The sequence below is a fragment of the Chrysemys picta genome, chromosome 2 (assembly GCF_011386835.1).
Source record: "Chrysemys picta bellii isolate R12L10 chromosome 2, ASM1138683v2, whole genome shotgun sequence".
Lineage (NCBI taxonomy): Eukaryota > Metazoa > Chordata > Testudines > Emydidae > Chrysemys > Chrysemys picta.
Genome location: NC_088792.1, coordinates 136968834 through 136995067, shown reverse-complemented (window position 1 = coordinate 136995067; position 26234 = coordinate 136968834). Strand labels below are relative to the sequence as shown.

The following is a 26234-nucleotide window of genomic DNA, read 5'->3' as shown; positions in this document are numbered from 1 at the left end:
GACTTTATTTAATACATGTATTAAAATACCAATATAAGAACCAGAAAAGAAGACCATACAACACAATAACCAAGTTCTGTGCCAGAACAGTGAAAGGTGCATGTTACCAAATGACATGGCCAACTATTCCTGGGTGTCCCCTGCTTGACTTTCCGGTGCATTTTATACCTGTGGGCTGCAACTGGACTTGAATGGATGAATCCAGAGAGTACATCTGCCCATTCCATGTGCTACTGTTCATTGACTGTGACATGATCCAGCCAACTGCTGAACTGCTATACAGTCTGCAGGACACAATAATGTGGACGGAATTCAGGGCATGGGGCTAAAGCTGGCAGTGGCAGTAGAACCTGCAGTGTGGTAGCCATGAGTAAAAGTAATAGCTTGAACTGCTCCTTCTGCTGCACTCAGTCTTCCTCCTTCAACCTGCAGGCATGCTCCATGAATCTCTCTGCCAATCTGTGCAGCGTCTCTCTCTTTCCACTCTTCTCTCATCCTTATCCTTCTGATATTTCATTGGGCACTTCTGGAACTCTATCTGCTGATTCATTCTATCTAGAATCTCTCCCACCAGCTCATCTCAGATTTTCTGCTTGCCCGCCCACTCCCCCAGGCTCCTAGTGCCATGTATTTGCCCTGCAGAGGTGAAAGAGTCTCAAAGGGGGGTGGGAGAGCACATTATTGTCCAGTCATTAAAAATTATATTTTCCACTTTATCAAAGGGGCTACTTTAATTCAAGGTCAAAAGATGTTACTTTTCAGCAATGGACTGTATTTTATTCACACAAAAAACATTGGCCATTGAAGATCTCCTCCAGAGCAGCACTGAAAGCCATGGACCAAATTAGACGTTGTCGTTTTGTTTGGACTCATAATAGCCAGCTTTTTGGAGGACTCAGTTTACAGAACAGTATGGGCATGGCTAATTTGTAAGGTTCACTGTATTAGAGGGGAAGAGTAGGTAAGGTTAATTGTGGGGCCCCAATCCATCCTTATGACAGCCATTAACTAGTAAGAATTTTATGATAACCACTTAACTTTCTTCCTCATTTTACAGTATCCATTTTGAATCCCAAATGGTGGTGGGAGGAAAGCGGGGGGCGCTAAGGGAATGGCGTGGGCTCTGCCATGAACAGAAGCATGTCCAAACCCTGGCTGGTATTCATAACGTAATAGACATTCCTCCCTTCCGTATGTTAATGGACATGGCGGCAGAAATTTACCAGGGTCCGGCTTCGGCGTTTGCTCTGATGCCAATTCTAGAGCACGCTGCTCCCAAGGGCTGTCCCTAAACAGCTCCTCTGAGTAAGGAACCAGGATATGCTGCATCTATTCCAGTAGCATAGCCTCTTCAGTTACCGGCCTCAGCACCAGGGTCACTTCTTGCCATTCATCCAGCTCTCGTCCAGCGGTGCCTCTGATTGGGGGGGTTATAGGGGCACCATCCCCACTCAGCACAGTCATGCACCGTTGTGTGCTCAGTGCACACTACAGTTCCCAGTACCCGGATGAATTTCTCATAAAAGAGGCAGGACGACAGGGAGTTCCCAAAAGGTTCCGTTGACATCCTTGAATCTGCAGTACTTGGTCTTCAGACACTGGCCCAAGTCCAGAAGGGTTCCTGGCCTAGTCAGACTAATTTCTGTGTGGACTGAAAGGGGTTTGGGCTTAAACATGATTCAGAGTCTAAGCTTCATGTGCTGTGAATACATACTTTTAAGGCAGTAGTTCTCAACCCACGGCCCAATCAGCACACAGCTGTGGCCCATGTGACATGCTCAGGGTCATACAGGTAGTATATATATTGTGTGGATGAGGCCCACATAACACAGAGAGCTGCATATGTGGCCCACAATGGTAAATAGGTTGAGAACCATTGTCTTAAGGTCTTATCTGGACTAGAATAAAAAGGTGTGTGTATTAGAACATACTAGCTAGCACAGACAAGTTTTATAAATTTAGCACGATGCCTTTAAAACTTGCTGAGCTGCTTAGCACGTGTTAGCTAATTAATACCCACACCTTTTTTCCTAGTTTAGACAAGAACAAAGAAACATTAACCATCACAGAGCACGGCTACCCATATAAGCAAATCCCAGAGGTGAACAATCTCAGCTTTATCGACTCATAACCTACCTATTCCAGTCACTGGGAGATAGAAAAAAGGGAAGAGATTTTTTTTCTGAGAGACTGAAAAGACAAAACTCTGAGTGACTGGCATAAACCCTACAACCAAAACTTTTAAGCAGGAGTAACAATATGAATCAGGAGTTTTTCAGGTAAGACAATAAGGAAAATAGTTGTCAAGTGCCATATTTAGGTGCCTTAAACATTAACTCTTGCTTCATATGCTTTCTGTACAAAATTATCATAGCAAGAAATTTGCAGCTTTGTAGGCTTTCAATCCCTGCCAGAGTAACTGAATTAACACATTTCTGAGGAGATATGGGACATCATGAATGCTGGATGACAGAGAGCATTAAAACTTGGTCAGATTTTTTCTGTGCGTGTGTTTTTGAGCTAATGTAACTCGAAGTTAAGAGTTTTCCAACCACTATGTGCATCATTTATTTTTATTTTTAATTCCTGCACGGCAGAAACAGCTTCTATTTACTTTTTTGATAATTTTCCTTTGGTCACAAATCATAAATAGCAGCATCTCCAGGTGAAATTATAATCTGAGCATTTTAGAAAATGGGCCAAAACCCACTCTTCAAGTGTTTTGGCAGTCTAATTTCAGCCTCTCTTAGGAAGAAGCTACTATCTTTCTAGAAAGCTTTGTGATCAAATATACAGTTGTCATCAGTTTCTAGCTATGTCACATCTTCTAATGCAGAACTGCTTTTACTCTAATGCACATGTAACTCTTTACCCCTTACCAAACAAACCCTGGTAATACTCTGAACACAAATGTGAAGTGACTTTTCTATCTATGGCCATTCATTAGGCTTCCCCACAACTAGGGTGTGCCCTCTTTTCAAAAGAGATATTATCAACCACTAAAAATGAATCTCAGGAAATTAGACAGCACATCCGTCTTGCCCAGTAATTAACACAGGACTCTTAAACATGTCAATGAAAGCATCTTTTTCCCCCTACTGTAGTTCATGAGAGTTTAACTCATTCTGACCACTTACAGACTGAGCAAGTGTCACTCAACTAGAGACTGGGATGATGCATCACTGCATTCACCCTGCTGCAGCAGAGGGACATTGCTCTTTAACAGTATTTTGTGTCAGCCAAAATACCATTCTAAAATAAACTTACTGCAACTGAAGTGTCTGTGTGTCACTCACAACCCAAATCCCTGTCAGTTAATCAAGTTCACTGAAACACCAATTATCCATATTAGAAACCGAGTTCAGAAAATACTAAAAGCCGCTTTGAATAAAACAGTCCCCGCTACCTCAATGGAAAGTTGTACTTAGTAGTTCTTAGAGAATGTTTTGCAGCTTTCACTGTCATTTTTTTCTTTTTTTTTTTTTTTAAATCAGACAAGACCAGCCTTAGTACCTTGGAGGTGATGGTGCATGTTTGTTTCCCCTCCACCCCACAGCCCCCTTTTACCTTTTCAGCATCTTGCTCAAACAGCCTGAGCTGAAAACATTGGTCCAGTTTCAACTTCCGCACATGCCACATCTGATGCAGATGCTGCCGAGTTGAGTGCAGCCGGTCCAACATGGTGGATACTTTGGGTAAAAGGTTCTGCAAGTCTGCGTTCCCTGACCCAGAGTTCTTTTTGGGGAAACTTTCACTGCTCTGTATCCGCTGGAGCAGCTTTTGTCCTTCCAAGTCAAGGTCCTCAATAGGGGCCTTAATGACTTTCTTCTTCAATTGTGAATGCTCCTCAATCATATTTCGAGCACCCTCCAAGTCCTGAGGCAATTCCTTTTTAGCCAATATATCCTGCAGTTCCTCCAGTCTGGACAGCATGTGGGTTGCACTGCTTATGTAGTCCTCAAAGGCAACTCTGATTTCAATCCATTCCTCATGGTTATACTCCAAACAGCCATCAAATTCTGGAGTTAGTTGAGAGGGGTCAACTACTTTGGTAAGGCCTTCCAGAGATACCATGTTAGTCTAAAACACAATGAAGAATATTGCAATCACAAATCTGATGCATTTGGAAAATACAGTGAAAATACAGTTCAAAGCATCTAGTTAATATTTTCTGTGCTTGTATTTTGAACAATAATCAACATTAAAAACAACACGGCAACACACACTGCTTTATTTACAAAGCATATGTGGCCTTAGAAACCACAAATCTAGGCAGTGGAGCCTCTTGCTTTCCATATATTTCCATTTCAAGGGGAGCACTTAGGTCAGCTTTGGAAATCCTACCCCCTGGGAGGCAAGATACTAAATCCTGCAGAAACCCAGTCTCTTGTTCACAATGGGTTTTTATAGCTAACTTTTTTTTTAAAGTAGTACCATTTAAAAATGTCTCATGTTTACATTTATCATCTCATCATGCTTCGTGAGAAACAGCTACACTCCTTTTGGCAACTGTTTTGGTTAAAGTTTTGAAGTACCCATTGCAGAGTGGGAGGACAAGACCACAGGCTGGGTGGCAGCTTTCCTTTGCATGTCATATTGGTATTAACAGTTACCACTACCTTGGCTAAGTGGAAAAATCTCTTCCCTTCATAGGAAGAGGCCAAGATCTTTTTCATGAATTTAACAGAGATTCCTTTAACATGAGACTAAAAATAGACCCACACTTTTTGCAGTCCTGCAGCTTGATTTAGCTCTCCACCCATCCAAACGCCAAGGTTCAGCTCAACTATTTTTAATAAAAAACAGAGCTAGTTGGACCAAAACTCCCCATGAACTAAGCAGTAAGCCTACATTTTTCTATCTTGCTATTACCTCAAATTCAAACTTAGAGCTGCCGAAGTTAGTCCTCTGTTTTTGCCAGAAGTTGTCCGGCTTGATTATCAGTGCAACATGAATACAACAGGGAAAGGATTCCTGTAAAATCTTCAGCAGAGGCTTAATAGAGTCCCATTTAGATCCACGCATGTCTACAATCACTGTGAATCCTCGTTTACAAACTTCTTCACTGGGGGGAGAAAGAAAAGAAAAGAAAATGTTAATATGCACTATTACAAGTTAAAGGCCAAATTAGGCATCTCTTGTTCCATCACAATTCTTGGTAATTCAGTTACCTGTGTAACAGGAGCAGGATTTGGCCTAAATGCTTACAATCAGATGTACTAACCAGGTCTAGAACTACACCCTGGTAAAGGAAGCACAAAACTTGCTCTTAGGCAAGATTAGTATTTCATTTCCAAGCTCTCTATGTAGTTATCATTTTTCAGCCTTGTTGTGAATCGGCAGAGCAGCAACCATATTCACAAGCTGTTTTTCAATGCTGTACTAGTATCATTCATTTTGTATACCTATATTTTATTCTCTTATGCTGTACCCCATGGAAGGAGAGAGAGTCCATTTTAGCAGCAAAATGCATTAATTAATACCTGATTTTTTTATCCCTTCTGCACATCAATGACATACCTCTTCGTGTCTGGAGAGTGGGGGTACTCTAGTACCAACTTTGCTATGCAAATTAACTGGATGAGTCTCAAACAAAAATGCATGAAGACAGTTAAATAGGTATCTATGAAAGATGTGTCCAGTGTTAAACATTAGCAGTGCTGTGGTCCCAAGGTCAAATAATCCAGACTGACCAACCTAAAAATTAAGTATAATCTAAAAATAGCTGATGAAAAAGTTTTCCAGGCTGCTGAGGAAAAAAGTGAAGTTTATCCATTGGTAAAATGTGAGCTCAGTTTTACTGGCTGAGCAGAAAGCAGCCCTACACTCTATGGCACTGGAAAATGCTGATTTCCACTACAAGCACCGTGTTGTCATTAATGACAATCTTGGGGTGAGGGGTTCTGGCACTACAGAGTTTCTTCCGCCAGCAGCATCAAATGGGCGCTCTATGGGACTATGTTACTGGAAATTTGTGACTCTAGCCCTTTACAGATGTCAGAATAAAAATCCAATTTTCATTTAAATGCTTCCCCGTACTCTAATTTTTTGATTCACTGACATTTTCTGCAATTTTTGGATTCAGTTTGGGTCAAATTTGTTATTATTTATTATTATTATTGTTATTGTTTTAGAACTGCCAGCGAACCAGGAAAATCCATTATTCACCTAGCTCTATGTGCAATAGTTACGTGCTCTTATTTTTAGTCTGCAAAGAAACTGCAGCAAACTTTGAAAGCACATCACCAAATCAATGAGACTACGTGAGTGAATTTGGACCACTTGAATGAGCAAGATTTGAAACATCGAGCCCTAAAAAATAATTTATTCAGAGTTGGGTCAAAAAAGGTCAAGTATTTTAAAATATGTTTGTTTGTGACTCAACTAACTACATTCTAGAGAATTTGCTCATCAATTTTCGTACAGCAAAGCAGCAGCTTGATTTAATCCTTACCTTTTACATTTTTAAAATGTAAAAGCATTAAAATAAGGCTACGGCTCAGATCACCTTTAGGTTTATTAATTTCACATCATATTTTCTCTCAACTTAAGTTTTCTAAAGAACAATCAAACTGAATGCTGGTGTGAAACCAATCTGCTCAGAGAGAAAAAATTAGACACAAATGTATCCATATTTATTAGCCCTGAACAAAAGCAACATAAAAATTGCTGTAGTGGAACTCTCAAAGAGTGAATTTATGACAAGATTTTCAAAAGCATCTAGTTAATTGAGAGTACAACTCCCAATGATTTCAACGGAACTTGTGCTCCTGATTCATTTTTGAAAACTAAGCCTTAACCCAAAAGTTGTTCCCTGGCAGTGGTCTACTCAGAAAAAGATAAAACCGTGCTGCAGTTGGACTTTAACTGGGGTGATAGCTAAGAGAAGACAATACCGCCCAGGCTTAGCCAGAGATCTGCTTATACCTGAAGCACTGCTATTGTTACCCATTTTAATAGATATATCCTAGCACAGAGGCCTTTCACTTGCTGCTGTAAGTACACAGAGGGAACAGGGGAGGTCACTGCTTCTCTATTTTGCACTTGTTCCTCCTTCTCCTCCACCCTGAATAGGAAAGGCATTGCTCCCAGCTACGAGGGCTAGGGGAGCCCCCCTGACATTAACTGACAATGGATCCAAGGCTCTAAAACGGACCTTCCTCTCCAACAAAATCTTCCGTTTCGCACCTTAATGGTCCTTCTACTTAGGGACTGCAATAGCTACCTTCTGCTTCAGCTTACTCCCTCGGAACTCTAGCCAGTACCACTTTGCCCCTTCCCTATCAAATCCTGCGGAGAGTCTATGGCTTTCCTCACGACTTGTTTTGGGAAGGGACAGGTGGTGGGGCAAAGATAACAGATCGCTTCTGCTCACTTGGAGCCCAACTCAGGTGTAGCACCGGCAGCCGTTTCCAGCCCTGAACACATTCATGAATACAAGCCTCCAACACCTTTCTATTCCCTTGAGATAATTCAGACAGAGGGTGAAATCTCTTGTCCATTAAAGCTAGCAGCTTTGGCACACCTATTCAGTTCCCAGAACCTCCTGCCATTGTGTAAACCACTTAAAACACACCAATAGCAAAGCATGTGAACTACCTCAAATTCAAAAAATATTGTGTAACAGACAAGGAACAGCCAGTCAGAAATAGGTAAGAGTCACATAATACAGGGATTCTGCCAAAAGACTCAGGTGACATTAGGAAAGCATGCGTTGGAGGATTGTTTAGCCCCCTACCATATCATAAGTTACAGTGGCTTGTTTACACAAGCTTGTGCCAAAACAAAAGAAATCAGTTTTAATGCACACTTTTGGGGGGTCTGTTTTCAGTTTGTGTATAAGCCAGCCCTTACTATCTGTAAGAGACAGCTCCTTTTTACCACTTTGGCAGTTTAAAAGTGCTGTACAGCCAGACAGTTCAGCCATCAGGGGTAACACTAGTTTAACGAGACTTCCCTGGATGTAGAAACTATTTCTCAATTCCTTCTTGGAACCCCTGCCATCGGAGGCCTTGCCAGAGAGAAGGTCTTGTGGCTTTGTACTGCTGCCTTCCAGCTAGTCTCAGCTATTAGAACCACTCCTTCAGGTCAGACTGCTGAGGTGATGAAAGCAGCCTTCGGGCTAATTTAACTCACACCAGAGTTGGCAGGCCTTAGCTGGACCCAGAATAAAGGGCATACAGTAGTCAGCTCTGTCCCCACTCTGTCCTACACTGAGAATAGCTCAGCTGAAGCAGAGGTTGGGGCAGATACTTTTCTTTAATACCAGCTCCAATTTGTGTATTTTTGAAGGTGTTTTTCGTTGGGTTTCAGAGCATATAAGATGTCCAAGTTACGATGGTAGACTACATTATTATTCAAAACAGGTATTCTTTATAGTTTTACATATTGCTTTCTTCTTAGGCCTTGTATCAACAAGTTTAGTTAGTCAATTAATTGTAACTGTGCTAGTTCAAGACCTGTTAGGAACTACGGTAGACTTCAATACCACTAACATGTGTTAACAGATCATGACAGGTTTCAGAGTAGCAGCCGTGTTAGTCTGTATCCGCAAAAAGAACAGGAGTACTTGTGGCACCTTAATCTCCTGTTCTTTTAACAGATCATGGTCAACCCAAGGAGGCGACCGAGGTGTTCAATGCTATCAACACTAGGTACTAACGTGATTTTTAAATCAACTTTTTCTCCTACTTTTGACAAGTCTTTTGAGTGATGTTCTCATTATTTCAGAATGCAAGCACCCTTGTAAGACCATCTAGGCCAGTGGTTCCCAAAGTGGGGTTTGCAGAACGTTTCAGGGGGTTCGCAAGAAAAATTTCATTAATGGCGGCCAGAGGACTCTGCTGGGACCCAGTTGCAGGGCAGACAGCCCGAGCCCCAGGGAGAGCGGGGCTGGGCAGTTTGAGCGGGCAGCCCGAGCCCCTCCCCTGTCAGCGGGGGAGCCAGCAGCCCAAGCCCCAGGGAGAGCGGGGCCGGGCAGTTTGATCCAGCAGCCCGAGCCCTCCCCTGTCAGCCAGGGAACCAGCAGCCCAAGCTTTGGGGAGAGTGGGCAGTTTGAGCCGGCAGCCCAACCCCTCCCCGTCAGCGGTGGAGCCAGCAGCCCGAGCCTCGTGGAGAGTGGGCAGTTTGAGCCAGCAGCCCGAGTCCTCCTGTCAGCCAGGGAGCCAGCAGCCTGAGCCTCGTGGAGAGCGGGGCTGGGCAGTTTGAGCCGGCAGCCCCAGCCCTCCCCTGTCAGCGAGGCCGCCAGCAGCCCCAAACCCCAGCACTCCATGCGGAGTGCAGGTGGCAGCTCGGATCCCTGTCCTTGTCAGGCAGGGGAAGTTTGCATCCAGGGCAGTCAGCAGGGGGCCACGCTGAACATGGGGGGCGGTCCAAGCTAATTTGTCCCTCCCAGGGCACCTTCCTCGGCGGAAGAAAAGCGGTTTGCGAGCCAAACCAGACGGAAGCACGTTGTAGCCAGTGTAGGAGTGTTAAGGTGTCTCAGTAATTGTCTCTCTCTCTGGAGGGCTGATTTGCTTCAGTGAGTGAATCTTCTCAGTTTCTAGTTTGTTGGTTGTTAGCAGTCTCTCTCTGTTATTTTTATTAGAACTTTTGTACACAAGTTCAATGGATAAGTGGCTGAAAAAGGAAAGTGTAAAGACGCAAGAATCAGCTAGTGTTTCCTCAAGTCCACACTGTGGAAAATCTAAGTCTAATGATCACGATGGTCCTGGAAAGTCACAAAGAAAAGAAAATACAATGATGATTATATAAAATATGGCTTTACATGCATTGGTGATCAATAACATCCAAAACCACTGTGTGATTTGTGGTGATGTTCTAGCAAACAGCAGCCTCAAACCTTCTCTACTTCGGCACTATTTAGAAACTAGGCATCCTGCACAACTCGACAAGCCTGTTGATTTTTTCAAGCGAAAATTAGCTGAGAGGAAAAGTGACATTACCAGTTTTATATCCAAAGCAAGTACTGATAATGAAAATGCACTTGAAGCATCATACCGCGTGAGCTATCGAGTAGCAAAAGCATCAGAAGCCCATACCATAGCAGAGAGCTTGATTGGTCCATGTATAAAAGACGTAGTTCATTGCATGCTCGGAGAAAAGGCTGCAAAAAGGATTGACATGGTACCTTTGTCCAATAATACGTTGTCATGAAAAATTAATGACATGTCAAATAATGTAGAGACCACAATTGTACACAGAGTGAAAAATAGTCCATATTATGCTATACAGTTGGATGAATCAACTGATGTAGCTAATCTAGCTATTTTGCTACTGTTTCTACGTTATGTGAATGAAGGTCTGGTTGAAGAAGACTTGTTGTTTTGCCGACCATTGGAAGAACGTACAACTGGAGAAGATATCTTCAATCTGACTAATGCATATTTTCAAGAAAAGGAAATAGATTGGTCTCGTTGCCTAGGCATTTGCACCGATGGGGCCACATCAATGACGGGGAAGTATACTGGATTTGTAGCTCGAACAAAAAAGGTTGCATCAAAAGTCTCTTGGACTCATTGCAGCATCCATAGACAAGCCCTTGCAACAAAACGCATGCCAGAGGGACTGAAGGAAGTGCTGGACAATGCAGTGAAAATGGTGAATTTCATAAAATCATGGCCAACAAATTCCAGAATATTTCACGTACTTTGTGAAGAAATGGGTAGTATACACGACTGTGTGTTGACCCATACTGAAGTTAGATGGCTCTCAGGGGGTAAAATCCTTGTGCGCTTGTTTGAGGTTAGAACGGAAATCCTAGGGGTTTTTTTTGTTTGTTTGTTTTTTGTTTTTTTTAAACAGCCACCCTTTCCACCTTGCCAGCTGTATGGAAAATAATGTCTGTCTCCAGAGCCTAGCTTATTTAGCAGATATTTTCTCAAGAATTAATGACAAATTTATCTCTTCAAGGCCTCAATATAACAGTTTTCAATGTGCAAGAGCGAGTTGAATCCCTGATAAAGAAGTTGCAGTTCTGGGAAAGTTGTTTGGAAAACAATCAAACTGAGTGTTTCAGTAATCTTCAAGACTTCCTGGCAGAACATAAACTTCAGTTGGATCAGTGCACTAAAACCAATATAACTGCACACCTAAAAGGACTTTGCACAACTTTCAGGGAATACTTTCCAGCTATGTCAGGCGATAATGACTGAATTTGCAACCCTTTTGATGATACCACTTTCTCAACACAGATATTAAATACCAAGGAAAAAGAGAAATTGATTGAGATCTCCTGTGATTACGAACTGAAAAGGAGTTTCAGAAATCTATTATTGATCAACTTTTGGCGGAGTTTAAGAAACGAGTACCCCTTTCTGGCAGAAAAAGCTGCTGCAGTTTTGTTACCATTTTCAACAACATACTTATGCGAGAAAGCATTTTCCTCGTATGCACATCTGAAAACCAAATACAGAAACAGATTTGATGCCGAACCAGACCTGAGACTTTATCTTTCTCCAGTGGTTCCAGATTTCCAAGAGCTATGCAGAGCAAAGCAAGCGAATCCATCACACTGAGGAAATTTAAACTTAAATCCCTGGAAATATTCATTTTTAGAGGGGGTTCACGAGATGTCACAATTTAGTGAAAGGGGTTCGCGGGCTGTTAAAGTTTGGGAACCACTGATCTAGACCACTGCCTACACCCAGCTGACATGCAGCAGCCAGTCTGCCAGCAATCCACATTCCACAGGTAGCCCAATTTGCTGTTAAGTCTTTTTCTAAGCAGCTTAGGGCATGACTACACTTGCAAGTCAGAGCGCATTAAAGCAGACCCGGGTGCCCTAACTCACGACCCGTCCACACTGGCAAGGCACTTAGAGCGCCTGGACTCTGCAGCTGGAGTGCTCCTGGTAATCCATCTCCACGAGAAGCATAACGCTTGGTGCGCCTCGGCTGAAACGCCTGGGCGTCAGTGTGAATGAGGTGTTGCATTACTGTGCTCTGATCGGCCTCCGGAAACATCCCATAATCCCCTTAAGTCAAGTGGCCACTTTTGTCATTGTTTTGGAATCGCTGCAGGAATGCGGATATGCCCTTTCAAAGCTCCGTTTCTGACAGCCGGCATGCTTATCTGCTCCGGGACAAAGCAAACCATTACTGTGGAATGCTGTGTGTGTGAGAGAGAGAGAGAGAGGGGCAGGGGGAGAGGGGAGTCTGCTGCTGTCTGAACTTACAAGACAGCATGCTGACATGCTCTCAGCACCCAAAAAAACCACGCTCTCTCCCCTCACATACACACAACACATTCGCTGTCACACTCTCTCCCCCCCCCACCATTTGAAAAGCATGTTGCAGCCACTTGCATGCTGGGATAGCTACCGCAATACACTTCTCTCTGTGGCCGTTGCAAGAGCTGCTAATGTGGCCATGCCAGTGCGCTTGAATCTGACAGTGTGGACACACTGCAGCGCTTTCCCTACTGAGGTCTCCAAGGGCTGGTTTAACTCAGAGCACTCTACATCTGCAAGTGTAGCCATGACCTTAAAAACAGTGAGGGGCGTGAACTTGCATTGCTCCTTAACCCATTTCATTTCATAACTGGGAAAGATGCTGCAACACTAACCAACAGTTTCACTAACCAACAGTGTAATGTGATTGGTTCTTACCTAGGGATACAAGCTAGGTATGATATTAGTCTCCTAAGGTCCTCTTGTCGTATTCTATCATGATTGCTGCGAGCTGGAAATGTTAGAATGGGGCCTCCACGTTTATCTCTGCCACCTGAAAAACAAGATTTGTGATAAGTGCCAAAAGCATACTATACAACACAACAAACCAACAAGAGTCCCTGCCTTGGAGAGTTTACAATCAGACTGCACTTAGAAAAGAACCAAGGCCTCTTTCTAATAGGTGTGCATGTCCACTTGGAAAGAAAATGTGATTTAAAATTTACTAAACAGAATCACCCAAGGCTGTGGGTCAAAAGACCATTTTAATTAAATAACAAATTGTTGGGGTCAGGACGACCAACACCATGCTCCTCTATTTTCATCACTGCAAGCCAATGATGTGCCTGATCCCCTGGCAGCTCACAGGATGTGAATGTCAGGGAGTCATCCACACAACCTTACCTACTGCTCACAGTTTGGTGTATTTGCTTATGGGGGGAGTGGAGGTTATCAGCACCTAATGTGTGCTTCTCAGAGAATTTAAGATAGCTGGCTTTGTGTAACTGATTCTTCTAAAGCCAAAAACCAGTTTAAAAATTTCCCAAAAGACACACTTAGGGCATGGCTACACTTGCGAGTTAGAGCGCATTAAAGCAGCCCAGTGCGCTCTAACTCACAACCCATCCACACTGGAAAGGCACATAGAGCGCTCTGACTCCGCAGCTAAAGCGCTCCTGGTATTCCACCTTGGTGAGCAGAATAACGTGTCACGCGCCCCCGCTGGAGCACCGCGGAGCCAGTGTGGATGCCCTGGTCTGTTAATGCGCTCTGACCAGTCTCCAGAAGTGTCCCACAATGCCTGTTCTAGCCACTCTGATCATCAGTTTGAACTGCACTGCCCTGCCCTGAGGTGACCAACCGTCAGACCCGCCCTTTAAATTCTCTGGGAATTTTGAAAATTCCCTTCCTGTTTTCTCAGCCAGGTGTGGAGTGCTCTCAGCGAATCTTTCCAGGTGACCAAGCCTCCATGCACCAGGTCATCCCCAGTATGGAGCAATGGTGAGGTGTTGGACCTCATCAGTGTTTCGGGGGAGGAAGCTGTGCAGTCCCAGCTGCGCTCCAGCCATAGGAATTACGATACCTTCGGGCAGATATCAAGGGACATGATGGAAAGGAGCCATGACTGGGACGCTCTGCAGCGCAGGGTTAAAGTGAAGGAGCTGCGGAATGCCTACCACAAAGTCCGCAAGGCAAACTGCCGCTCCAGTGCTGCCCCCACGACCTGCCATTTCTACAAAGAGCTGGACGTGATACTGGGCAGTGATCCCCACTCCACTCAGAGGACCACCATGGACACTTCAGAGCCCAGTCCAACAAGCCAGGAGGAGGAGAAGGAGCAAAGCGGGAGCAAGGGTGCTGAGGAGGAGGAAGACACCCCGGCATCCCTAGATGCATGCAGCCAGGAGCTCTTCTCAAGCCAGGAGGAAGGTAGCCAGTCGCAGCGGCCTGTGCTTGGAGAAGGACAAACACCAGAGGAGGTTCCCAGTAAGCGGCTTTTATTTTGGGAAGAAAGTTATCCAGTGCGGGCTCTTGGGGCGAAGAGGGCTAGGGCTGCATGCATGCAGAATAGAGCGTTGATGTGCTCTCTCACATCGCGGTAATCAGCCTCAGTGACCTCTTCAAAGGTCTCAACCAGAACTTGGGCAATGAGCTTGCGCAGGTTTCGTGGGAGAACCACTGTGGTCCTTGTCCCAGTCAGGCTAACATGTCCACGCCATTGTGCCATGAAGGGCAGGGGAACCATTGCTGCACACAGGTAAGCTGCATATGGGCCAGGGCAGAAGCTGCATTGTAGTAGAAGACCCTCCCTTGCTTCCCAGGTCACCCTCAGCAACAAGATATCTTCCAGGACGAATGCCTGTGGAAAATGTGGGGACACTGTTCAGTATAACGGCCCCCTGCAGTTGTTGGCTCTCCCCAAGGTACAGAAACCCAGACGACAGTACAGCCATTAATCCCCCTTGACCCTGTGCTTACTCACCATTTTGGGGCTCCAGTGGGTTGTGTGCGCTCGCTTTGGGACGGGCAAATTATGCTATTGTGTAGACTGTGCTTGCTCTTCTTAAGTACGGGGGAATCATTGCTCTGTCTGGTGTGAACAATGTTGCCTCTGTAAAGTGTTGCATTTTGCCTTTACGGATGCAACCTTGAGATCTCAGCCACCCATGTTATCACCGGCCGAGAGGCTGCAAAGAATCAGGAAGATGCCACGTAGAAGCAAAGAGGACATGCTGCATGAAAATCAAAAAGTGCAGGAGTGGCGGGAGAGTGAAAGGAAGGTCCGCCAGCAGAATGCGGATCGCTGGCACCAAAGCACGGAACGGCTGATAAGCATCATGGAGCGCCAAGCGGACTCGATCCAGGCGCTCGTAGCCATGCGGACGGAGCACTATCACGCCTGACCCCTCTGCAGCCCTTGTCCCAAAACTCTTTCCCTTGTGCCCCCATGTCACCTCCAACCCACTTTCCCCAACATCCGGGTTCTTATCGCCACCAGCTGCCTTCAACACCTGTAGCTTCACCACCCAGCCCTGAAAACTACAACCCTTACCCACTGCACTCAACCCCCATCACCATGCAGTATTGCCCTCCTGAAGTGCAGCACTCATTGCCCAGCACTCCAGACAGGAAGGCTGAGTATGATAACAGGACATATGCAAATCTGTGATTGAACCGTTCCCCACCCCACCTCCTTGCCCTTTCTGTTTCCCAAGCAGTTGTGTTTCTTTTCAATAAATGCATTTTATTTTAAAAAATTTGATTTTTTTGCTTTGAAAACATTCTTTATTATTGCATAAAATAAAAGAGACCTTAGCCCAGGAAAGCAACAGGCACTGTAAGTCAGTGTATCATACGTAGCAAACACAGATTCCAACTAACATTGGAACCACTGCACTTCACTCCTGTGCAGGGCACCAGACATTACTGGTGGCTTTCAGCCTCAAATTGCTCCCTCAAGGCATCCCTAATCCTTGCAGCCCCGAGCTGGGCCCCTCTAATAGCCCTGCTCTCTGACTGTTCAAATTCAGCCTCCAGGTGTTGAACCTCCGAGTTCCATGCCTGAGTAAATCTTTCACCCTTCCCTTCACAAATGTTATGGAGGGTACAGCATGCAGATATAACCGCGGGGATGCTGTTATTGGCCAGGTCCAGCTTCCCATACAGAGAGTGCCAGCGACCCTTTAAATGGCCAAAAGCACACTCCACAGTCATTCTGCACTGGTTCAGCCTGTTGTTGAACCGCTCCTTGCTGCTATCAAGGCTCCCTGTGTAGGGTTGCATGAGCCACGGCATTAAAGGGTAAGTGGGGTCTCCAAGGATCACAATGGGCATTTCGACTTCCCCTACCGTGATCTTCCGCTCTGGGAAAAAAGTCCGGGCTTGCAGCTTCCTGAACAGGCCAGTGTTCTGAAAGATGCGTGCATCATGCACTTTTCCGGGCCAGCCTGTTTTAATGTCAATGAAACGCCCACGGTGATACACAGGCGCCTGGAGAACCACAGAGAAATACCCTTTCCGATTAACGTACTCGGATGCTAGGTGGGGTGGTGCCAGAATAGGAATTTGCGTCCCATCTATCGCCCCTCCACAGTTAGGGAAACCCATTTGTGCAAAGCCAGCCAGAATGTCATGCACGTTACCCAGAGTCACGGTTCTTCTGAGCAGGATGCGATTAATGGCCCTGCAAACTTGCATCAACATGATTCCAATGGTCAACTTCCTCACTTCAAACTGGTTAGCGACCGATCGGTAGCTGTCTGGAGTTGCCAGCTTCCAGATTGCAATAGCCACCCGCTTCTCCACCGGCAGGGCAGCTCTCAATCTCATGTCCTTGCGTCGCAGAGTGGGGGCGAGCTCCTCACATAGTCCCATGAAAGTGGCTTTTATAATCCAAAAGTTCTACAGCCACTGCTCGTCATCCCAGACTTACATGACGATGTGATCCCACCATTCCATGCTTGTTTCCCGAGCCCAAAAGTGCCATTCCATGGTGGTGAGCATGTCCGTGAATGCCACAAGCAATCTCGTGTCGTATGCATTACACGAGTCGATATCATCGTCCGAGTCCTCACTGTCACTTTGGATCTTAAGGAATAAGTCTACTGCCAAACATGACGTGCTGGCGAGACTTGTCAGCATATTCCTCAGCAGTTCGTGTTCCATTCCCACAGACCGGAAGGGAAGACAGAGCGCACAGTAAAAAAAACACGTTGAAAGATGGCGCCAATTGTGAACGGAAGCAGAGGGATTGCTGGAATGCGAAGCAATGCATCACAGGGCGTTGGGACATGTTCCAGAATGCCCCGCATCCCCCGGCCCCTTCCCACAAACCACAGCGCCAGAATGGGAAGAGGTGCTCTGTGGGATAGCTGCCCACAATGCACACTCCCAATGCTGCTGCAAGTGCCGCAAATGTGGCCACGCCAGTGTGCTTGCAGCTGTCAGTGTGGACAGACTGCAGCGCTTTCCCTATTGCGCTCTACGAAGGCTGGTTTAACTCAAAGTGCTCTACATTTGCAAGTGTAGCCATGCCCTTAGGCTATGTCTACACTGTGCACCTTACAAGGGCACGGCTGTGCCACTGCAGCCACACCGTTGTAAGGTGTGCACCGTTGTAAGGTGTGCACCGTTGTAAGGTGTGCACCGTTGTAAGGTGTGCACTCTATCACCAGGAGAGAGCTTGCCCGGCAACAAAATAAAACCACCTCCAATGAGGGATGGTACCTTTGTTGCCAGGAGTGTGGCTCCCGACGACCAAGTGCTGTCCACACTGGTGCTTTTCGTCACTAAAACCTTCGTCGTTCAGGGGGGAGTTTTTTCACAACGCTGCATGACAAAAGTTTTAGCGACGAAAGTGCCACTGTAGACAAAGCCTAAAACCTGACAAACAAACCATGCTATCCGACTGCATGCTTTTCGGTTAGTTACAATTCCATGACTGACAGCAAGTTACAGATAATCATAGTTTCTGTGAAACTTGTTCATTTGACTGTGCAACCACAAAGACTAACGTGAAGGGGTGGGGAGTTGTCTTAACCAAAGACAATACTACAGATCTCAGCATACTCCCACCATCTGAGTGCCTATACCCTATTAATATAAATGACTTCAATTAAAGTAGTTGGATTACATCAGCATGTGCCTACTTAGAAGAGCCCATGGACACTACATAATTTCATATTGAGAGCTTTATTCTGCATATCTGTACAGTAAATATGAACAACTCAGCTATGGGTAATATCATCCTATAAAGAAAGAACAGCACCACATGCTGTCAGCTCCATTGAACTACTCAAATATTACTGGGAGCTATTAAGGTGTTGCTTTTGAAATCAAGAGTTTTAAGCAAGTGCATATGATAACAGCATCAAGACACACTTTCTGCAGTGAGGATGCATCCTCATCCTAATAGAAATACAAATCCAAGGCCTAAAAAAAAAAAAAAAAAATTAGGACTATGCTTTAAATAATGTTTAGACTTCAGCACTGCAGTACAACGTAGCTGAAATAGCCCAAACAATGCGCACCTAGCAATAAAAGAACTGGGATTGTAGGGGTGACTTTCATTGTAGATTTTTGTCACTATCTTCAAGTACTTTTAGTAAGAGACTCCAAGTCTTGAGTTTATAAAATCTAAAACTCGTGGTGACATCTGAGGCTTACCCAGAATATACTTTGTTTTATAAGCAAATGACTCGAAAACAAAGGGTTTTAGTACCCATTACAGTAAGAGATAAATGTATTATACATTCATGTGTTGACCTGCAGCTGCTGAATCTGTCAATTCATTAGGAATTTATCCTCATGTTCACTCTGGAAAAAGTGAAATCCTTGTATCACTGTGTAATAGACTGGACCAATAAAACATATAGATAATTGGCTAGCAGCTCTGCCTCTGAGCTCCCCCATTTTTATCCGAGTGGTTTTATTCCGTAATTTTGTGAACAAAGTAAATAAATTCTGCTTGATGAATGGATTGCAACTGTATACCCAATCACCTACTAGTGACAATGAAATTTAATTATGGGGCACCACTTCATACACTAAAATTAACTGCATGTCTTCATTTCTATCATTGCTCATTTTATAGCTTTAAGCTTGACATAGAAACTCCTCTTTTAAATTAAATTTAGTATACAAAATGATCAGCCATATACCTGTGTGGTGTAAACTTTAAACTCTACCTTGTAGTCAGTGCAGTATTGCTTCCGAGATGCTGTCAGATTGCTTTTGCTGGACCTCCAGTAATAGTATTTTTATGGTATTAAGAACAGTATAAGAAATGCAACTATATCTATATCTCGCCAGCAGTAGTCAAACATAAAAAGTTAACAGTTCTTTCCCTCCCATATCAAAGTACATGCATCACTACGCTCTCGGAAGAAAACAATTACACAGTATTCAAATTAAATCAAGTACTTCAGCTAAATCAAAGCAGCGAGTTTATATACAACTGGCAATGCACACGAGCTAATAGTTACAAGAAAAGCTCCTGCGGAAAAGAAGCCCCAATTCCTGGTTATGGTTCTCTGATGGTCAGGCTGGGTTTGTGGCAGCCCTGGTTCCAGTGGAGATTAGAGCAGTCTCAAGGCTACTCTGAACTCGACCAGCAGATAGCAATTTCACAGCCTGTTCCAACGACACCCTCTCTCCATGACAACTTAACGCTCCCCTTCACCAGGGGCTGCAGGAGGAAGCTTAGGAGTGAGCTATACTGGCTTTATGACCATTGGGAGGTTTCCCGTGGACTATGGACCCGTAGCTAGAGATGTGTCTGATACATCATGCTGATTCAGTGTTCAGCACTCACTCATGGTGTTTTGTTTATGTAATCATGAAGACCAAAAGAGTACCATTCTATAGTAAATGATTATGTGCATCCACGTCCCAATGTACAGGCAGAGTGGGTAGCATCGGCTAGTATTAAGGTTGTCTGATAGTTCTATTTTAAGACCCTATCTTCAGTTGCTTACAACTTTGTTGAACTTTGGCCATTTGGACTGAAATTTTCTGGACTGGATATCTGCTGCATGCTGGTGGTTTTGTTTTGTTTTAAGTTTTCAGCCAAAACTATTCAGCTGTTCGTGAGAACAAAGTTAGAAGGGGCAGGGAGGAACCATGATTTTGCCCATGCTGAACGGACTCCTTTCTTGAGAAGCTCTAGCACTCCCATACTGTTGAGCGGGGACTTGAAATTTGGCAAGGGGGTGGCCTCTTTGTCAGGGATGTACTTTTTGCCATCTTTGTGAAAATCCACCCACATTTGGCAAAGTTATAAGCCTTTGAAAAATTGCTGTTCACATATGTGCAGTAGAAACTGAGAGTTTAGCATTAAGTTCTCAGGAGATTCCATCCACACAAGGCATACTCCAATCCAGGTCTGAGCAGGACTTTCCCTGGCAACTGCAGTTTGGGCTAAGGTGGGCCATACTCGAGTCAGACATTGGAACCAAACAGGAAACCCTTCTCTCCTGCACTGTCAATGACCCCTCTGCTTGCACTACTTAGTGAGGAGCAGGAAGCCATCTGATTTGAACACAGAAGGGACAAGAGCCAGACCTAGGGGGGACAGAGGAAATAAGACTAGGAAAAGAAAGAAAAAAACAAGATTGAGTGTGGCGCAGCAGGTGGGAGAGGGGGACTGAAAGTTAAAGGAGGGAGGCGAGGACTGGGTGGACAGAGAGACTAAGATTAGAGTTGGGGATGGAAAATGAGAGTAGGATAAGGGACTGAAATCAGATGAGATGCTGGGGGGAAGGGGGAGAAGAGAGGAGACTAGGATTGGCTGGGCAAAGAGACTGTGACAATGTGTCAGCAGGGTGGGGTTAAGGACAACAGATTGTACAGCTGAGGAAAGAAGAATGGGACTGGGAGCCTTTGTGGTGGGAGAATGTGGGTGGAGGTGACTTGAGACTGGGCAGAAAAGAGAGACTGAACCAAGAACCAGGATGGGAAGATTGGGACTGGCTGGGCAAGGAGAAGAACTGAGATGGGAAGCCTGAGGAGTGGAGACAAACTACCTAGATGAAGAGAATAGGACTGCAATGACAAGCCGGAGGCAGGGGGAAGAGAGAGAATGGGAACAGGGCACAAAGTGTCAATTTGGAGGGGGAACAGGCAGACACAAAGGTCTGCGGATGAGTCAGTGTTGTATTGTCAAGGAGACTTGTCTGTAGGACCCGCCGCGCCTCATTTGGTTCGGAAGTTGGAAGTCAGACTGATTGGTGTGTGGACGAAAGGGGGACTTGGGCTCAAATCTAACTCAGAACCCAGGGTCAGTGTGCAGTGTAAACATACCTAATAAGGCCTGGGCCATACACTGAACAATGACGAGAAAACAATGACGAGAAAAAACAAAATATTGAATAGCTGCTCATTCAGTGAGCATCATCCATCCTGTGCACTGAATGAGACAGGACTCCTCTGGAAAAATTAGTATGTGATCATGTAATTAAAACTATCCTAATGCATATGTACAAACGGGCCAAATTAAGGTTGCTCAGGCAACCTTAATTCTGGTGTTTCCTTGAGCACTTGACTTGAGCAACCTCAATAATGTTCTTTTAATGTAGCGTGTGGGGGGGAGGGAGGAGAAGGTGTACAGTAGATACCTTATCTTGGTTAAATCTATTCATTTTCTTCAATACTTAAGAATGGTACACAAGCACAGGTATCTTCGAGCAACAGTTACTAGAGGGAAAGAGTGTTATTTGCTATCCCTGAACTTCAAGGGGGACTTGATGGACAAGTGAGGGAAGATCTAGTTGTACAATGAATTTGCTGGTTCTTTGTTTTACACAGCAACATGCTTATTTTAAAATAATTTCATTTTGTAGTGCCAATTCAAAATTTGTACTTAATTACCCCCTTTATACCACAGAACCTCTATTCATACTGCCTCACTGACTATGGAAACCCTCACTCGAGACATCTGAACCAAAGCTCAAGCTTGGCAACAGCTTTGGCAGACATTTGTTGACAAACAATATTTGAGTCTGAAGGTGTACCAAAAAACCTTAGACCTATATATTACTTGAGATTGTCTCAATTCATGTGTATGCATTTTACTCTATATAGCTGAAGACACCGAACCAGGCTATTTGAATTAAATGTACCCTCAAAATTAAGTTTACCCCATTAGACTTTTATATTAAGATTCCTTTTTATGACCCTGTAACAAATATTAATTTTAGACAGCATTTAATTTGAATATCTCCAAGTACTAAAGAGTGCACTGTGGAAGTAATAATTTCTCAGCTTCCCACAATACTCCTCTGAGGCCTAGTCTTCATTAAAAAAAAGTTTGCTGATATACCTATATAAGGATACCTATACCAGCAAACTTTCCTAGTGTAAAAAAGTGTTTTGCAGTAGAGGTTATACTGGTTCCCCAAGTGAAGTATGTTATACAGGCAAAAGTACTTATATGCTGATGTAACTGCATATACAGTAGGGCTCGTCAATTAAATATGTTGTAAAAAAACAAAAATACTCCAAACCCCTCTCCCCTCACTGATATTACTAAACCAGGTAACGTTTCTAGCACAGATCTGGCCTGAGATTAAACATGAGCATTTTCAGGCCAAAAGGAGTTAGTCTGTCACATTGCACATCGAATATAATGCTATGGATCATAGAGCACGTCTACACTACAGACTTCTGCTCACATAGATATGTCGGTCAGAGGTGTGCAGATAAGTGATCGCTGACCAACACAGCTGTGCCAGAAGTCATCCCCAGCGTAGACGCAGTTAAGGCAAAACTGTGCTTTTACTGATTTAGCTTATGTTGAGCCCATGGAGGTGGTTTTAATACATCAGTACAAAGTGAAGCCTACTAGGAGCACTTTGCCAGTGAAGTACACTGCTACAAGAACACCAGTGAAGAGCTCCATGTGTAGCCATGTGCAGTGTAGGAGAGAGGACCTAAAAATCAAGAGTCCCTTAAACACGCAGAAAAATAAGTGATTTTTAAAGTTAAGATCCTATGGGAATCAAGTTACTAGAAATGTGTAATTTACAAGTCAACAGTTGCATAATAAACACCCTTTTGTAAATCCCCTCAAAGGGTACAAGGGCTTATAGCTGCAACCCCTAGCCGGTATCTGTCAGCCCTCAGGACCAGAGTAAGCTGTTTAAGCTCAAACAAGCTCTAGAGCTAAACTCAACTGCCAGGCTCAAGCAGTGGTTCTCAACCAACGGCCCAGTCAGCACACAGCTGCGGTCCATATGACCTCCTCAGGGCCACACAGATAGTATATATCATGGATGCGGCCCACATAATCCATAAAGAGCAGCCCATAAGGGTAAATACGATGTGAACCACTGTTACATAGCCTCTTTGCCCTCCTCGATAGTATCTGGATCATCAGCAAGACTGACTCAAAATGATGTTTCAAAATGTAGGTGCAACTCAAAATGGAGTCCTACTGTTGCCAGTAAAGATTACTACCTCTCTCAACCCCAAGCAAAGTCCAGCACCCCCAAGAAAAAATTGCAGAGTTTAAGGAGCTCTCATCAGAAGGTAGTTAATGCTCTCCGCAGTAAAACTTGGATTTTTTATTTTAGTAATATAAACTAAAAATAAATATTAATCCACAGACACCAAATTCCTCTGCCTGTGAAGAGAGAGATGTGTATTGTCTTTCGTTTGATTTTTTTCCCAGCCAGAATCAGTGGGCATGCATCACTTCTTCCAAGTGGTAGTATGTAAGAGCAGCCTTGCCAACAGACTCCAGATGGGTTTAAGTTTTTCAGGAAATGCCAATTTGCACAAAACCTTACCAATACAACTCATTGACAAGCAGCAGCGGTCTTCAGGGATACCCTTGAAGAGAAGAGTAAGTTAATAGGTTTTGTTTTTGATGTGAAACTAAGATATTTTTGGGGAAGGTTGTCTAGTGATTAGGGTGCCAGCCAGGGACTCAGGAGACCAAGGGACCATTTCCTGCTCTGCTACAGACTTCCTGTGTATCCTTAGGCAAGTCATTTAGTCTCTGTGCCTCAATTCCTTACCTGTAAAATTAAGGTAATAGTACTTCCTCACTACCTCACAAAGGTGTTTGACAGGATAAATACATTCAAGATTACAAAGTTCCATCACTGTAATATGAGTGCCAAGTGTATTCCTAAATTAGAAAAGACTGGTTAAGACCAGCAAGAGCACAGTCATAGTTAATATTTAAATCATCTGGTAAAAAGTTGGATTCTAAGCAATGCTGCTAGACTATGTATAATGGGATAGCAGACTAATGGTAAGAGTAAAGGATATGAGGTCTGGATATATTCTAATCCGAACTATACAAATGCACTGACTCACTGGAAAACCTCCAATGAGTCACTTCATCTCGTGCCTCAGTTTGAGACATCTGCAGTATGTTAACGTTTTTATCTGCAGTACTGAACAGAGATGGTTACAGCTTTGTGGGAACCTGAGTCAGAGCTCGCATGTTCTGTGCCTGGTTATGCCATTAACTTTCTGGGTTATTCTAGGGCAGTCACTCCCGTCTGTAAAAAGGTTATCATCGGGGCCCTGATTATTTCATTATTTCTTGGTCATAGCAGTTGCTTAAAAACCAAATCATACGTAGCTCCAGAACCCAAGCTCTGATTTCTAGCTATGTTTGAAGACTTTGTTATAGAGGAAAGCATAATGATGTCAACCAAGAGTAAATTGCTACCGTCATCTTCCAGAGTCTGCTGCTATCTACTGTGCAAATGTTAATGCACCTCAAGCTGAGAAATATTTTAAGATCCATGGACAGGGGGAGAGGGATAGGAGAAGAAAAGGCACCCAGAAGCTGAGGTGCTCACTGAGATTTTCAATAACCTTTCTCGTGTGATTGTTCTGTACCAGAAGTACTTACTCTATACAGAATTACTGCCTTTTCTCACTATTTGTCACTTCTGTACATAGATGTGTTTGACTATTAATAGTAAGCTTGTTTAACAGCTTGCCAACTCTAAGAAACCAATTAGGAAGGAATGCAAAAATGTAGTATGCCTATTAGTGAACTGATTTAACAGAACTATTACATTTCCAGTACTGATCTTATTCAGGAACTTATACCGTGTTCTCAAATTTCTTATATATTAGTGTATGTACTATTTTTAAATCTTAATGGTTTAATATAATGACCTGATATAGTCCCTTGCAAATAAATTTCAGAGAAGCTGGATACAGTTTTACCAGCTAAACTAACAGCACCTATAACGACAGAATCTATTGAAAAGCTGCTAATTGCATTTTTCTGCAATAAACCAGTAAGTCAATATTTTTTTCTCACCCTAATTTTCCTGGGTACTGAAATGCGCAGTTCTTATACCTGATATAATACATTTAGAATCCTCTATGTTGTGATTTGTTGCATATCCTTTCACATTTACACCAACATAAAAACACAGGATGGGCCCACGTGACACTAAGCAAGCTCCTCCGGAACCATCCCATTTTCTCTGGTTTCAGATAAGCCATATTAACACTACTCCACTATAAAAAGCAGCAAGGTACCATTCCCAATAGCCATTTAGCAAACATTTCCAAGTTGCCAGGGGGCTGCCCATTTTTTCTACCTTTTTCTTGAGGAATATGACTGAAAAATGTTTTGCAGTCATGTTGTTCCCACTAACTCACTAGAGTGACACCTGGATATTCTATTTACACTATGCCATAAAAGTTTATGGCACATGACAGAGACCTACTTCCAAGTGCTTACAGTTTTTCCTTGAACACTGGGGGAAGAAGTATGCAGATGAATAATGGAAGGTGACAAAGATCATTAAGTAGCCTTCAGTAATTAATGCATGCACCACTGATGTACACTTGTTTTAATATAAGAAAAACCCCTTCCTATTAGGGGGAGACTCAAGTTATTGGGCTTCACTGAACCAATGCCTTTTGAGAAAAAACACAAAACAGGGGAGAGGGAGAGCAAAGTCCCATGACCCATACTCTCAAAAACAAACAGCAGCATCACTGTGTTAGGTGCCGCTACACCATGCCAATGAGCGCTAGCCCAATCTGAGGCACTGTTGTGTGTCTGAATATTTACAAATAAAGACCTTTCTGCAGTTTTAACACACTATTAACCTAAAAAAAAAAAATCAAGGCTGAAACTGTCCTCTGCAAGTGATTTGTCATTTACGGATTATGGGCAGAGAGACTGCTGCTTCTTAATCTCAACAGCTTTTAAAGCATTTAACTCAGAATGAAGTCACAGCCATAGCCTAGTTCACAGGAATATGTCATTAAATTAAGAGACGGTCAGCATTCCTTTAAGGAAGGTTACCTATCAATGTGCAGGTTAACACCAAACAGCTGATGTCTTTGTGAATCTAAACCACACTTTTAAATCCTTCCACTAGTTTGTAGACTAGCCAGTTCTGAACTCCAATTGTATACTGGAGACATCGGGGGGAGGGGGAATTAAGCTTCTCTCAATGCAACGCTCGTCAATTTTGTCTCTTGATCAACTAGTGACGAAGGCTTTACAGGTCAAACACACAACCCAGTGAACTGGTCAACACACTTGTGCTATTTTACCACGTTCCCAAGCAGAGAACAA

At 43.8% G+C, this 26234-nt stretch overlaps 1 protein-coding gene across 1 annotated transcript in view; it reads right to left on the bottom strand.

The window, feature by feature from the left end:
• The window catches only part of TRIO (trio Rho guanine nucleotide exchange factor), a 431915-nt gene that overhangs the window by 276403 nt on the left and 129278 nt on the right, over window positions 1-26234 (bottom strand). The window contains 3 exon segments of the mRNA XM_008164380.4: window positions 3568-4080; window positions 4873-5065; window positions 12608-12722. Of these exon segments, the coding sequence (XP_008162602.2) occupies window positions 3568-4080; window positions 4873-5065; window positions 12608-12722 (821 nt within the window).